The sequence below is a fragment of the Octodon degus genome, unplaced genomic scaffold (assembly GCF_000260255.1).
Source record: "Octodon degus isolate 3935 unplaced genomic scaffold, OctDeg1.0 scaffold00008, whole genome shotgun sequence".
NCBI lineage: Eukaryota > Metazoa > Chordata > Mammalia > Rodentia > Octodontidae > Octodon > Octodon degus.
In genome coordinates, this window is record NW_004524584.1 from 4,612,646 (window position 1) to 4,627,420 (window position 14,775).

Here is a 14,775-nt window from a genome sequence, read left to right on the forward strand (position 1 = left end):
TCTCTCAGGCTTTCACAGAGAGCACATTGGCCAAGCAATGGCCGTGACTCATCCACATGGCTGACACTGACAAAGATTCTACAATCTGATGTACAGGATCTCAGGATAAATCCTGAGGAGATTTCACTGACCTTATCAGATCCAAAAGCTACAACTCTTGTTGCATAGGTCCTGCTCTACCTTGTCTTAACCATCCAGCAGAAAAGTATAAAAACAAAATACAAGAAGTAAGGCATGCTGTGATGAGCTGTAGGGGACTCAGGCCAACAATTTCTCACATTACCCGTCAAGCTGAAGACCCTATACTATTATGGCCTAATAGACTCTTTTAGAATATTCTGAGTTTACACACCTATAATATTCAAATAACAGAACTTAACAAAAAAGGGGGTATAGAGATGTATGTCCATTTTGTATCTGTGTATTCAAAGTGTTTAGGATAGATATATAGTTACGTTCTCTTAATCAATAGAGTGATTTGTTCCAATGATGCTTGTTAGTAGGATATCATGTCCGCATCTTGTACAGCAGTTAGCCACTAGGAAGAATGTATGCAATATGTTAATTGTTGAAACTGTCCTACCAATTTGATTTGAAACTGTCTCATTGCTATTTGTTTATCAATAAAATTATGGAAAAAAATAAAAAAATAATAATGCTTTGTCTTGATTTTGTGGCTTATTGACTTAGAAATAATTTTTCTGCAAGATTAGAATTCATTGTAGATGCTGCCAAAGTCCTTATCAATGTGAATGTGGGGAAATTAGAGAAATCGTGTGCTAAAAAGAATAAAAAGGGTATTCTGTACTATGCATCTTAGTTTTGGAATACATCTTATCAAACTTGTGTACATTGTTCTCAAATTTTGTAATTATTTTAAAGAAAAAGTCATTTAAATCACATTCCCATTGTTAAATGATAAATTCTCTTCTAAATCTGAGAAAAGTAGGAAATCTTAGTGGTCAATATCAGTTTTTGTGTTATGTTCTAGATTTTTTTTTTATTGTTAGAAATTTCTTTAAAATAGGTATTTAATTGATAGACTCTCATTTGGCTTCCAATCTGCTTCTTGATTTTGGATTTTTTTTTTCTTTTTCGTGTGTTAATGTTTAGATTTGGATTTTGGTTGTGTAGCTAGTAAAACAGTAAAGTTTTTAATGTGAAAGTATGTGCTGTTGTATTTGTCATTCTTCTGTTTTCAACACTGCTGTGGTCTGAAATTTCACACTTCTTGTTATTTGTTAAATGCTAAAGTCCTATGAGTAGGTTTCAAACCACTGTTCTTGATCCTTCATTTTCGTTTTTAATTCAGTGAGACTTTGATGTGTGTATATGTGACATGCACGACAATCTTTACTACTCTGTATGTCATCAATTATATGAAAGTTATGACCATAACACATTCAATATTTTATATAACAATTAAAGATAAAATTAAAAATGGCCTCCCCCATGAAAGATGTTAGGACTTAAAAGTTCTTTAAGAAAAAATTTATTCATTTCTCTGTGTATTACTTAAAACTATTTCCAATTTGAAATGCAAAATTACCTTTAAAGATTGAAAGATGAGAAAACAACATGATGTAAGATTATTCCTGGCATTAGTGTGTACAATGGCTTAGAAAAGGGAGGAGGTGACTGCAGCGTAGCTAGTTGTAGTATGTCTTCCAGAAACCTAGCCAGTCTACATATACCTGCAGGTGACATCCTGTCATGGGTCTGGGGTATGTTTGGATCTTATCAAAAATAGCACTAGGAATTACTTGTGTTTTACCCAATGAGATAATAGCTAATAATCTGACAGACAAGCCAGTTTCCTGGGCCATGTCATTGCGCATTGCCAACCCCCATGCCAGCAAAGTTTCCTTTGTCTGTACATAGTAGCTTCCAAATCTGCAGGCAAGTCAGAGATTAACATAATACCACATAAAACAGTAACACTGTGGTTTGGCCCAGGTGGCTAGACCCTGGCTCACCAAGCCATGATTCAAAAGTTTGGCTATACAAGTAGACGTGTGGCAACACCTGGAAAGTCTGTTCTCTGCCCTCCCAAGTGAAGGTAAATTGATACTGTCAGCTGAAAGCAGTGGAGAAGGCCTTGGCCAGGTTCACACCATCATTGTATAAACCCAACTTGAGAGTGATATGATCCATCTAGTGTGCAATATTAGCCACCACTGCATGTAACAGTGGAGTCATTTTGCCCAATTGCCAGTAGTAGACAGTCATTCTTGTCTCATCTGGCCTCTGCATAGGCCCATACAGGGGACTTGAAAGGGCTCTGTGCAGAGTGTATTGCTTGTAATTTAAAGATAGTCTGTCCTATTTCCTCATGTCTTCCAGGTAACGTGTAGTCAGTACTGCTTTATGGCACACAGCTCATGTAGCTTGCGGAGGGTCAGCGGTACATGGAGTAGATGCCCTTTGGTTTTTATCACAAGAATTTGCAACTGGAATTTTCCCTGCATGGTGTCTAGCTCAGCACCAACAAGTATGTCCATGCCTAGTATGTATTCAGCAACTAGGGACATCAAATGGGTGTAAGGTCAAGTGCCTGATACCCAGTTATCTGGAACTTCTGTATCATCTGGATCTTCTGGTAGTGACCTCCTTCTGTGCATGTAGTAGGTACTGTAAAGCAGTCTGGATTACCATATAGTAGCATTGACTTGGCTCCAGCATCCACCAGTCCTGTACACATTGCGTATTTTTGAGAACCAGTAAATAGTAAACTCCACGTGTGGCTTCTGGTATCCCTGGACCCCTAAGACCTCGGTGCCTTAGCTTACCTCCTAATTGTGCTAGAAGGAGCCCAGTTTCACTTCTTGCATTACTAGAGCTGCTTTGAAACTCTGGTCCTTGCCCATTGGCCAGGCTGCTCAGGGTGTAGCTGCCTCCACAAAGTCAGCAACACATCCAAAGTCTGTCTATCTAACTTAGCTGTGGCTAGGTTGGCAGCTAGCCACTCCATCCATGCCTGGCTTTGACTAACCTTCATTTGCCCTACAGCCTGTCTTTTGGGGACATGGCCTCATTTGCCTTGGTTCCCTCCTCCCCCTTTTTAACATTTATCTTTACAGTTTTTATGGGTCTCACATTACCTTGTTGCTTCATCTCCATATTCTTCAAGCCTGACCAAGGTATCCATAGTATAATGGAGTGGGAAATCTGTGAATGGGGTTAGAAAGGCTGCCAGTGACCTAATTTTGCCATATGACCTGCTTGCCAGTATCAGGTTGTCTCAGTTACTCTTCTCTTGCTGCTGGGAGAAATATCTAACACCCAAAATGAAGGAAGGAAAGGTTTATTTAGGTCACAGTAACTAGAAGTTTCAGTCCCTACTCAGCTGGCTCTAAGGCAGTGTGGCACATGGCACAGAAAAGTCTTCTTTTTTTTTGTTTTTTTCTTGTATTTTAGGGAAGGGTCTACAGGGTGTTCAGGGTCTCACTACTAGATTGGACTCATAGTGATTCCCCTGTTTACAGCCTCCCAAGTGCTGGGATTACAGGTGTGCCACCTCACCCAGTCTCAATTGCTGTCTTAGTGTGCCCCAGGGCTAGGGCAAGCACAGCAGGCCAGGGGATTGAAGCCTGGCCCCTGCACCTGCTTGCAGGGCTTTAATCCACTGAGCTATTTGGCAGATCCAAGAAAAATCTTTCACGGCAATGGCAAAGAGTAGTGAGCAAAAGAAGTAGCAGCAGCTCAGGCAACTAGCCAGCCTCTTATCCCTCCATACATTGTAATGCAAATTACCTGTCTCAAGACAAGTGCATTGTCCACACCCACAATAATCATTTACGAAGTCCAGAAGCCACTCCATAACTGCATGAGGCTTTAGGAGGACACATATACACAAATCATAACACAAGTCCATTATGCATGCCATCAGCAGTTCCTTGTCTGGCTGTGTTACCGCAGTGTTAACTTCATTTACCAGATATCCATTTCACATAGCACAGTTACCAGATCTAGACAGGCTGTCAATTTGGTGACTTGCTCTTACAGATCATTTGGATTCTATCAGACCAGATGAGCCACTGCTATTAACCAATTTATCACAGTCTCATTACCTGCTTCTGGAGACATTTGTGGAGAAAGCAGTGCTTCTCATGCTTCAAAACATGAGCTCTGCACCAGCCAGCTGCTGCTCAAGGTCCTTCACTGTCTCAGCTGGTTCACTTGTAGGACAAGGCCATCTGCCTCTTGATTTATGTGGTGGAAGAGAGTAAAGAACAGCCAATCTACCTGCCCCACTGTTTCATAGTGAGGAACAATTTCTGTATTGCTTCCAAGTCTTGCAAGATATCCTGGTCACCAAATGTACCGTTACCCAGTCCTTCAGGTCCTTTCAAGCTGCCAAGAAGCTCACAGTCGTGAGGCTACGGTTTGTTTATCAGTTTTTCCCTGGGTCTCTTGTTTTACCTTCTGGCGCTGTTTCCAAAGCTGTTTAGGGACCAGTCACCTGAACATCTGCTGACTATTGCAGTTGTCAGCCCACTCAGGGCCTAAAGGAGATTTTCACAGGTAAGCAGGTAAGTGGATCAGAGCAGGCACAAGAGCCACATGTGTTGGGCCAGCCAAATAGCTCCGTGGATTAAAGCAGGCGCAGGGACCCGGGGTTTGATCCTCTACCTGCCATGCCCCTGGTGTACGCTGTGACAGCGAATGAAATTGGGCATGATGGCGCATGCCTGTAATCCCAGCATTTGGGAGGCTGTAAACAGGATAATCACTATGAGTCTGATCTAGTAATGAGATCCTGAGCACACTGTAGACCCTTCCCTAAAATACAGGGGGGAAAAAAAGCAACGTGTGTCTATTGCATAATTTTTATACATATTGTTATCACCTATTTACATTCTTGTATAGTGCCATAACCAGTGCACGTGTGGTTTACCTGTGCTAGGTCATGGTTATATAACTGCATCCTACTCTGTGCCTGCACTATATAGCTGGGTCATGTCCTCAGGTTCCCCTGAGCTTTGAAGCAGTCTGAGTGGTTCCCCACAATTCTTCATACTGTTCATAGTTTTCTGTAGAGTCCTGAGTTGTTGGTGTAGAATTTAGAAAGAGATTTCTATTTGTAAGAGTGGTCCTTTTCTGTGTCATGCTGGAGCCAGTCTGTAATTGATTTGTAAAAGTCAAAAGATTGCAAATCAGTTCAGTACAACATAAACAGTATTTTAAAAATTATATAATCTTTAAATTAATGATATTAAAATAAGTTGTAAGTACTCAAAATTAATAATTGATATTATTTCTATGCCCCCAAGTCCCCAGGGATTGAACACCGAATTATAGTGAGCTATATTCTTAACCCTTTTTTTTATTCTTTGAAAGAAGATTTTGATATATCTCTGAGTTGTAGGCTGGGCTTCAATTTCAGGTCTTTGTACTTCATCCTCTGAAACTACTGTGATTACAGTTTTGTGCCACTATATCTGCCTTATATCAGTGTATCCATGTATATACTTGTTGTCTTTGTATTAAAATTGTACTTAAATGGAGAAGTTCTGCTTAGTGTACTGTTGTTCAACTTCAAGCTCTAGGTTTTGTGATAACACTTTGTTTTTTGAAATTGGGTAGGATAGGAGTACTTACACCATGGGAATTAACAAATACCACAGTGTATGACTTGATTTATTGTTTTGTGGATTGTGGATTTCCCTCTCCCTCTCCCCTTCTTTTTGCTTTTCTCCTCTCCTCCCCTGCCTTCCTCTCCTCTCCTCTCCCCTGTCCCCATCCTTCTTTATTGTTTGAAACTGAATCTATGTATGTAGTTCAGGCCAGCCTTAAATTCATAGTGACTTCCTGCCTCATCCTCCCAAATACTGAGATTACATTCATGTACTTACCATGCCTGGCAGTTGCCTGTATATTTAAGAAAATTATAAATCATGTGTATTAAGAATTAAACTTTGAAATTTGTTAGATAGCATTAATATCTCAAAATTGAAGTATTGTTTTAATATTGAGAACTATTATCTTACTGAACAGTGATGTTGCCCACAGCATTGGCTAATGAGTGAAATTCCATTAGTTGTGTTTTTTGCCTACATCTTATTCATTAAAGTGAAAAATAGATCAGCCATCTTTAACATCAAAATTCCTGCTTCTTTATCATTTGCAACTATAGGTTAGATACAGATGTAAGAATTGGCAATAAGGGGCCGGGGAGATAGCTCAGTGGAATAAGCGCTTCCCTGGCAAGCGCAAGGGCCTGAGTTCAATCCCCGGTTCTGCCAAAAAAAAAAAAAAGAAAAAAAAAGAATTGGCAAGAATTATCAAAACCATTCCCTGAGAATTAGGTTGCTATGGAATTTACAGTGAAGAGTTTTATATATTGTTTATAAACTGTATGCTATGTAACCTTTAAATGGGTAATTTAAAATTTTTCTTTTAAAATCTTTTTATTTGGTATAGGGTCTTGTGACACAGCTCAAACTTGTAGTGATCCTTCTGTTGCAGGCTGGGATTACAGACATGTGCCACCATTCCTAATTTTGGTGGCCAACTTGATGCTGGTGGCACGGCATGCAGTATTGTGGATCAAAACCGGGTTCTTGCATTTACCAGGCAGGTGCTTAGACCACCAAGCTATCTCCCCAGCCTGGATAATATTTGTAATACTTATTTGCACAATTTTTGTGAAGAGACAGTTGGTAACCGGTTACTATGACACTACTGGCTTTAATGATTTTTATAAAATTCTTTCTAAGTCTTCATTTATTTATATTAAAGAACTACTCTTTTGCAGTTGTATTTTGCATTTAAACATTGTATAGCAGCTGCTATTTCAACAGCAATTTCCTACTCTTTAGGGATTCACATCACTCAGTGTTGTGATACAAGGAAGGGAAAGTAGCATTTTTGGTTCACTGAAGAGGTTTTCTGAAAGAAGTATTTAATCACTTCTAGCAGTATGCCAAGAGGTAAGGAAAATAGTTGAACAGAACTGCACTGTATTTATTCATTTGTTTACTAAAATAATATGACATTTTCTAGGGATTCAACTAATGAAACTACTGCCCATTCTGATGCTGGCAGCGAACTTGAAGAAACAGAGGTGAAAGGGAAAAGAAAAAGGGGTCGTCCTGGCCGGCCTCCAGTATGTATTACGTTTGTCTTCTTTGTTCCTTTAACAGCTACCACATAAGTAGGCTTAATATATGCCATTTTTTCATTCTTTTAAAAAAATGTCAATGATGTATTTTAGGCTTAACAGTAATCAGAAAAAAGTAGTGTCAGTTTTTTCTCCATCCTTGGTGATCCACGTAGAGGCTTAGAGGATGTTGTAATATTAAATGGAGTGTGGTTAATTGAGAAATTTTGCTTTTCACATATAACTGATTTCCTGTGAGTGCCTAAATATTCTTTTTTTTTTTTTTTTTTTTTCCGGAACCGGGGATTGAACTCAGATCCTTGTGTTTGCCAGTCAAGCGCTTATCCTACTGAGCCATCTCCCCAGCCCCTAAATATTCATTTTAGTAGTATTAGTTTGGAAATTGGGGCTAGTCTCAGAATGTATTCTTACTGACATATAAGTGAGGATTTTAGAAGAATGCTAGGCAGCCCTACATTGGACAATATCTTTGCATACTGTAAAAGTTACAGTTATTATTTAAGCATACATAAGATTTTAGAGAAGTATAAAATGTGGCACGGCACTGAGGCTTATATTCTACTCTCATTTAATCAAATGCTTTACTATTATGAAACATAGTATAACAAACCCTCCCCCCCAATTTAAACAGAATGGAGTATGGCCAGTGGCCTGTCTTGTTTTATCTCAGTCTTTGTCTTCTTTCTCCTGTTATTTTTAAGGTCACTTTGACATTATTTTACCTCTGAATTATTTCAGTATGTGTTGCTGCTATTGAACAAAAACTTTTCTTGTTGTCACACTGCAACAATCATTCAAAAGATTTCTCTGACTTCTAAATTAGCATTTCTTTCCACTGGCAAGCAAGCAGTCAACTTTGCAGTAGTGGACACTGGCTAGTATCCTATAATCCAGTTTAGTTTTGACAGATGGTGTTAGATAACACAAGTTGAAGTTCCCAAGATTCTACCCTTTAGATGTTAGTTGTAAGTCCCAAGTTGTTCTGCCTGTATTTTTGGCCTATTGATATTCTTACAATCTACTCTTCAGGTGTTTGTTTGCAGTATTGGGGCTTGAACCTAGGATCTTTTCCCTGAGCTGCATCTCCAGTCCTTTTAACTGAGACATTGTCTCATTAACTTTCCCATGAAGCTGAAGTTGAACTTCTGATCTTCCTGTTTTAGTTCCAAAGAATGGTGGGATTACAGGCATGTGCCACCACTTGGCTTTCTCTCAGGTTCTATTAATTTGTTTGACCAGAACAAGCTAGGGGAACACCTTTATTAGTTTATATTAAAAGATATGAGAGAAAGGACATGGAGCCTCCCTACCCACTCAGTAGAATCCTTCAGGGACCTTTGCATGTTTAGTTATTTCACACTTGTTTGACCCTCATTGTTTTGGGGCTTTTAGGAAAACTTCATTGTGTATATAATGCTAATAGACTGGGTATGGAAACTATCCAAAACTTTTTTCAGCATTCTTCTTGGCCTCTTTATGCAACATTCATCTCTAGGGCAGAGGATAGGATAATTTATAATGAAGGAGGGTCTTATGACTTACTATTGGGCATTGGTAGGTTTGATAATTGTTTTGTGGCCAACTCTAAGACAAGAAGTTAGGGCAAGTTGAGGGATTCTGGCATGCAACTTGAAAAAAAATTCTACTTTCTATGCCTTAGAGATGTAGTTAAGACCCAGGAACAAATAAAAGCTACATGTCAAGTCATATCATAATTGTTAAAAGAAATAAAAAACTTTTTCCCTCTGTTTTAAAGCATTGCTGCAATATCAACATACCTAGATAGTAATATTTTATTAACGTTACCATAAGCACTTTTACAATTAATAATTATTTCATAAATGTTCTAATTTTTGAAATACATTTTGGTGTTTAGAATTATGATGTAAATTCAGTCCACTTACTATAGTTTATGAGTGGGTGAGTAGGTAGGGGTAAAGGAAATGTTTTGTAATTAATTACTCAATAATATTTTTGTTGCAGTTGTTTAATCATTTTTTCTTTCTTTTGGCCAGAAGTTTTAATTATTTAACTTTTCCAGGCCTGTATTCATAAAGAAAGGAAAACTTAGTGCTTTTAATTATACACTTGCTATTGTCATGCACTTTTGAAGGAAAGATTATGAGGAAAGACATGTACTGCAGTCAGGTTTTACAGTACTTCATTTGTAGAAATATTTGTGGTGGTACAGCATTCCTTCCACAGACGTTTTCAGAGTGAGAATCCTGCACTTAAAATCAGGAGACTTTTCTATTTCCTTTTCCTACTGTGTGATTTTTCTGAGGTTATAGGCAGATTATATTGCTTTGTTTGAACATAATGTATCATAGGTACAGAATTGAAATCAACTTTGATTAAAGGTATGAGAATTAACTGCCCTCATGATTACTTGAATTTCTTCTCTTTCAGTTAAAATTCTTACAAGATTCAGATTTGTCCTTCAAAGAGACTGTATTTTTTTATTAAAGGGAATTTATCACCCCTTCAGCAGGATATGGCATTGTTCCTTAAAACTTGTCTTAATTTTTATGTGTGTATAGGTGAATCCATGAAATGTGCTTTGAATGAGGAAAAAGAATTTGTACACATAAATGCTCAGCTCCTTTGTGGTAGGAGATATGATCTGATTTTCTGTGAAATTGGTGCTGCATAATTTACTAGACAGAGTGACAAAAAATTTCAGCCTACAGTTGTTATACTTTATTTTAAATATTCATGCTCATTAGTGCAGAAAGCTGTGTATACTTCCATGTAATTCAGTGAGGTCTGTTTTGTAGGTGTAGACACACCACATGTTCCTGAGTTTCTACTTTGGGCTTTATCTTGGGCTGGTGACTTTTATGTCATTTAATGATCATTTTGATGCCATGAAGTAGTTCATCTTTGCTGCTCACAGAGTAGAAAGCAAAGTTTAAAAGTGGAAATTTATCTAGTTATTGTGGTGCATGCCTTTAACACTCTGGAAGGCTGAGGCAGGAGAATGTCAAGTTCTAACCCAGCCTCAGCAATTAAGAGGTTTAGACAGACTGTCTAAAAATTATTTTAAAAAGATTAAAATAGCCTGGACTGTAACAGAGTCCATAAATTCAGGCCCCAGTATAAACAAACAAAATGTTCAATGAAATTTTGTATTGTTATATCTAATGCTTTTAAAATTATTTTGTATTCTTTAAAAAAATTGTGAGAGGCAAAGCTAGGGTTTGATTTTATGTCCCAGCTTACATAGTCTTTCTTTTAAGAAGGCTAGACTCTCAAGCTGGTAATTAGTATTGAGAAAAGTACTTTACATAATGATAAGGGCCCAGGTACTTCTCAAAAATAAGTGGAGATTTTTCTCTCAACAAGCTCCAATGCCAAATTGTAATTGATACATTTTGTCTAGGTCTCTTAGAACTATTATTTCTTTAATTTATAACCTTAATCGGTTTTTTACTTCGTTTTAAAAACTGACAGAAATTGTATATATTTAAAGGATACAGTGTCATATATCCAAAAATGTATACAATGTATAATGATCAAATTGGGGCATGCCAGTTTTTCTTGATGGTGAGATTGACTAGATTGAGACTCCTGGAGAGATGATTGGATTTTCAAGTCAGTAATACTATTAATGGACTGATCCCCTTGATCAGCTCATAGATTAGTGGGCACTTGGAGGTAGAACCTCATTGTAGGAAGTGGATCATGTTAGTGTTACCTTGACTATATTTGGTCCCAAGCATTTCTGTTGCTTTTTGCTTCCCATCTTCCATGAAGTGAGAAGCTTTTCTCTATAATGCCTTTCTGCTATCAAACTTCAGCCTTGGAGCAACTGACTGTAGACTGAAACTCTGAAGCCATAAGCCAAAACAAACTTTTTTTTTTTTTTTGTATTTTAGGGTAGGGTCTACAAGGTGTTCAGGGTCTCACTACTAGACTGGACTCATAGTGATCCGACTCTTTAACAGCCTCCCAAGAGCTGGGGTTATAGGCAGCGCCACCATACCCAGTCTCAATGGAGGCTCAGTGCTCCCTGGGGGCAGAACTGGGGATCGAACCTTCGGCCCCTGCACCTGCTTACAGGTGCTTTAATCTGCTGAGCTATTTGGCCAGGCTCTAAAACTTCTCTTCTAAGGATATCAGATATTTTATTTCATCAATGGAAAGGTGACTAACACTCAGAGTAGTAGTATATCCATTCACACCAAATATTTTATCATTTATTTGTGATGAGAACATTAAAAATTCTCTTTTCAAGCTGTTATGAAATACATAATAAATTATTGTTCATGGATCATTTTATGGTGCTGTAGAAGTTATTTCTATATATTGCAACTGTAATTATGGAACTATAATTTTCTTCCTATTCTGGCCTCTGCTCTACTCTTCCTAACTGCAGGAAATAATTGTTCTTCTGTACTTCTTCTCTGAGGTCAGTAATTTTAGTTTTCACATGTAAGTGAAAACATGTGGTATTTGTCTTTCTATTCTTGATTATTTACTTGACGTAATGTCCTGCAGATTTGTATTATTGCAAGTGACAGGAGTTCATTCTTTTTGTGGTTGAATAATAGTCAATTATGTATAATCATATTTTCTTTGTCAGTGGATGCTTAGCTTCATTTTGCATCTTGGCTATTATGAGTAGTTCTAAATTTAAAAAGGAAATACAGATATTTCTTCAGGATACTGCTTTCTTTTTCATCGGATATATAACCTGTAGAGGTGTCGTGGAAAGAAATGGAAGTTCTGCTTTGAATTTTCAAAGAAATCTCCATACTCTTTGCCAGGTAGCTGTACTAATTTACATTCCTAATAACAGTGTGTGAGAGTTACCTTTCCTCTATGTCCTCATTGGTTTTTAACTCTCTCTCTCTTTTTTTTTTTTTTTTTGACAGTAGCCATTCTAAATAGGGTGAGATGGTATTATTTGTATTCCTTGATGATTTAGTCACGCTAAATATTTTTCATATACCTTTTGGTCATTATATATGTTCTTTTGAGAAATATTTATTTAAATCATTTGCCCATTTTAAAATTATTTTGAGGGGCAGGGGAGATGGCTGAGTGGAATAAGCAATTCCCTGGCAAGGCCAAGGAACTGAGTTCAATCCCCAGTTTCACCAAAAAAATAAATAAATAGAAATTAATTAATTAAAAATTATTTTTAGTGTCTTTTTCCATGATTTTATTGAGAAAAAAATAGCAATGAGACACTTTCAAACCAAATTGGTAGGACAGTTTCAATAATTAACAAATTGCATATGTTCTTCCTGGTGGTTAATTGCTGTACAAGATGCAGACTTGATGTCCTACTTTCAAACACGATTAGAACAGATCCCTCTATTCATTAAGAGAATGTAACTATGTATCTATCCTAGCCATTTTGAATACACAGATACAAAACGGACATTCATCCGTATACCCTTTTTTTGTTACGTTCCATCATTTAAATATTATGGATGTGTAAACACAGCAAAATATTCTAAAAGAGTCCAGTAGTCCAAAATAGTATTGGGTCTTCCGCTTGACTGGCAATGTCAGAAATTGTTGACCTGAGTCCCCTACAGCTCAACATAACACCATGGCTTTACTTTTTATACTTCGTTTTTCTACTTTTCGGCTAGACGGTTAAGACCAAGGTAAAGCAGGACCTGTGCAACAAGAGTTGTAGCTTTTGGGTCTGATAAGGTCAGTGAAATCCCCTCAGGATTTATCCTGAGATCCTGTACCTCAGATTGTAGAACCTTTGTCAGTGTCAGCCATGTGGATGAGTCAGGGCCATTGCTTGGCCAATGTGCTCTCTGTGAAAGCCTGAGAGAATGTTTTCTCTCCATGTGACTCTCCTTAGGCACACTCTACATCATCGATCACTTTCTCTTTGGCCCCATAATCTCCGTGATCAGAAAATTTGGGACACTACTGAGTCTTAATTGGGACATGTCCTGAGTCTTAATTGACCTTGGAAGGCTAGGGACAAAATGTTGGCTTTCCTTGTGGCCCTCCTTTTTCTCTAATTTTGGTCTGCAAACTTAGGTTGTTAACTCTCCAGAAGACAAGCTTATTGTTATTACCATACAACCTAGGCTGTTAAGAATAACCTCACTATCTGTCTGAATATCAAACATCATAGGCATAACATGGTACAGGTATTTTTCATCAACTATTGATATATTGAACTTTAAGTCCCTATACAATATGCTGAAAAAACATTTAAAAATTAGAATATATTTTAAAAAATAGGCATAAAGAATTATATACTTCTTATGTTTACACATAAGTCCAAAAGTCTAACCATATATAACCTTGAAGCAGGACAGTCCCACAATATTCCTTTTCCTGTCTCTTGCCTTCATTCACCAGCCCCTTCTTTTTGATCAGTCATCTACCCGAGAAACAGCACAGCAGCAACTGGCATGTCATGACAAGCAGGCCGTATTCAGAAGACCAGAATGACCGGCACACCAAGCATGAAACTACTATTACAGATTACCATCTTTTGTGCAGTTGCTTAGTTCACAGGTATCAGTATATATAGTTAGTCGGGGTGAGAATCTTTCCAATTAACGGCTAGATTCAAAAAAGTTCTGGAGATTCTCAGGATCATTGCCTTGCCCATCTTCTACATATAACTGTATGGCTTGACTTATTCATGTTTCCTAGCTTTTCTCCTTTCCCTCTCTTGATTAGTTAGTCCTTGAGATCCTGCTTTCCTTTTACTTGTATTATGCTTTTCTAATTGTATTTCTTCTTTTGAGTTCTTATACTAGGGATACGATACGATATTTATACATATGTGTCTGGTTTATTTCACTTACGAGTATATGTTTAAGTGGCATCCACTTCAATATAAAGGCTTCGAGTTTATCATTCTTTATAGCTGAGTCATACTCCATTGTGTAAAAATACCACATCTTTTTCAACCATTCCTAAGGTGATGGGCATCTTGGTTGTTTCCAGGATATGGCTATCACAAATAGTGCTGCTAAAAACATAGGTACACATATATCCCTATGATATGATGTTTTCAGATCCTCTGGGAAAATTCCCAGTAGAGGAATAGCTGGTTTAAATGGGATTTCCAGTCCAACTATTCTAAGGTGTCTCCACACTGATTCCATAATGGGTACACCAGTCTACATTCCCACCAGCAGTGGAGAAGGGTTCCTTTTTCCCCACAGCCTCTCCAACATTTGTTGTTGGGTAATTTCTGTATGATAGCCATTCTTTCTGGGGTGAGATGATATCTCAGTGTTGTTTTGATTTGCATTTTGCGGATGGCTAGTGATGTGGAACATTTTTGATATATTTATTTACTTTAATTCATCCTCTGAGAAGCTTGTGTTCATCTCAGATGCCCATTTCTGGATTGGGTCTTTGAATTTTGGGGCCCTAGTGTTTTTTAGATCTTTATAAATTCTAGAGAGCAAACCTTTGTCTGAGTACTTATTTGTCATGAATTTTCCCAAATTTGTGTGTTGCCTTTTCACTTCATTGGTCACTTCTTTTGACGTGAAAAAACTTCTCAGTAAGAGCAGGTCCCAGTTGGTAATCCTTTCAACTGTTACCCATGCAATTTGATTTCTGTTCATGAAGTCTTTGCCTACCCCTATGTCTTCAAGAGTTCCACCTACTTTCTCTTCCAGGAGATTTAGTGTCTCTGCTTTAATGTT

General features: G+C 37.6%; 1 protein-coding gene across 2 annotated transcripts in view; it reads left to right on the forward strand.

Moving 5' to 3' along the window:
• The window catches only part of Stag1 (stromal antigen 1), a 462,283-nt gene that overhangs the window by 130,340 nt on the left and 317,168 nt on the right, over positions 1-14,775 (forward strand). For both annotated transcript variants that reach the window (XM_004624996.2, XM_023705036.1), the window contains exon 3: positions 7,006-7,108. In XM_004624996.2, the coding sequence (XP_004625053.1) occupies positions 7,006-7,108 (103 nt within the window). The remainder of the gene's footprint in view (positions 1-7,005; positions 7,109-14,775) is intronic.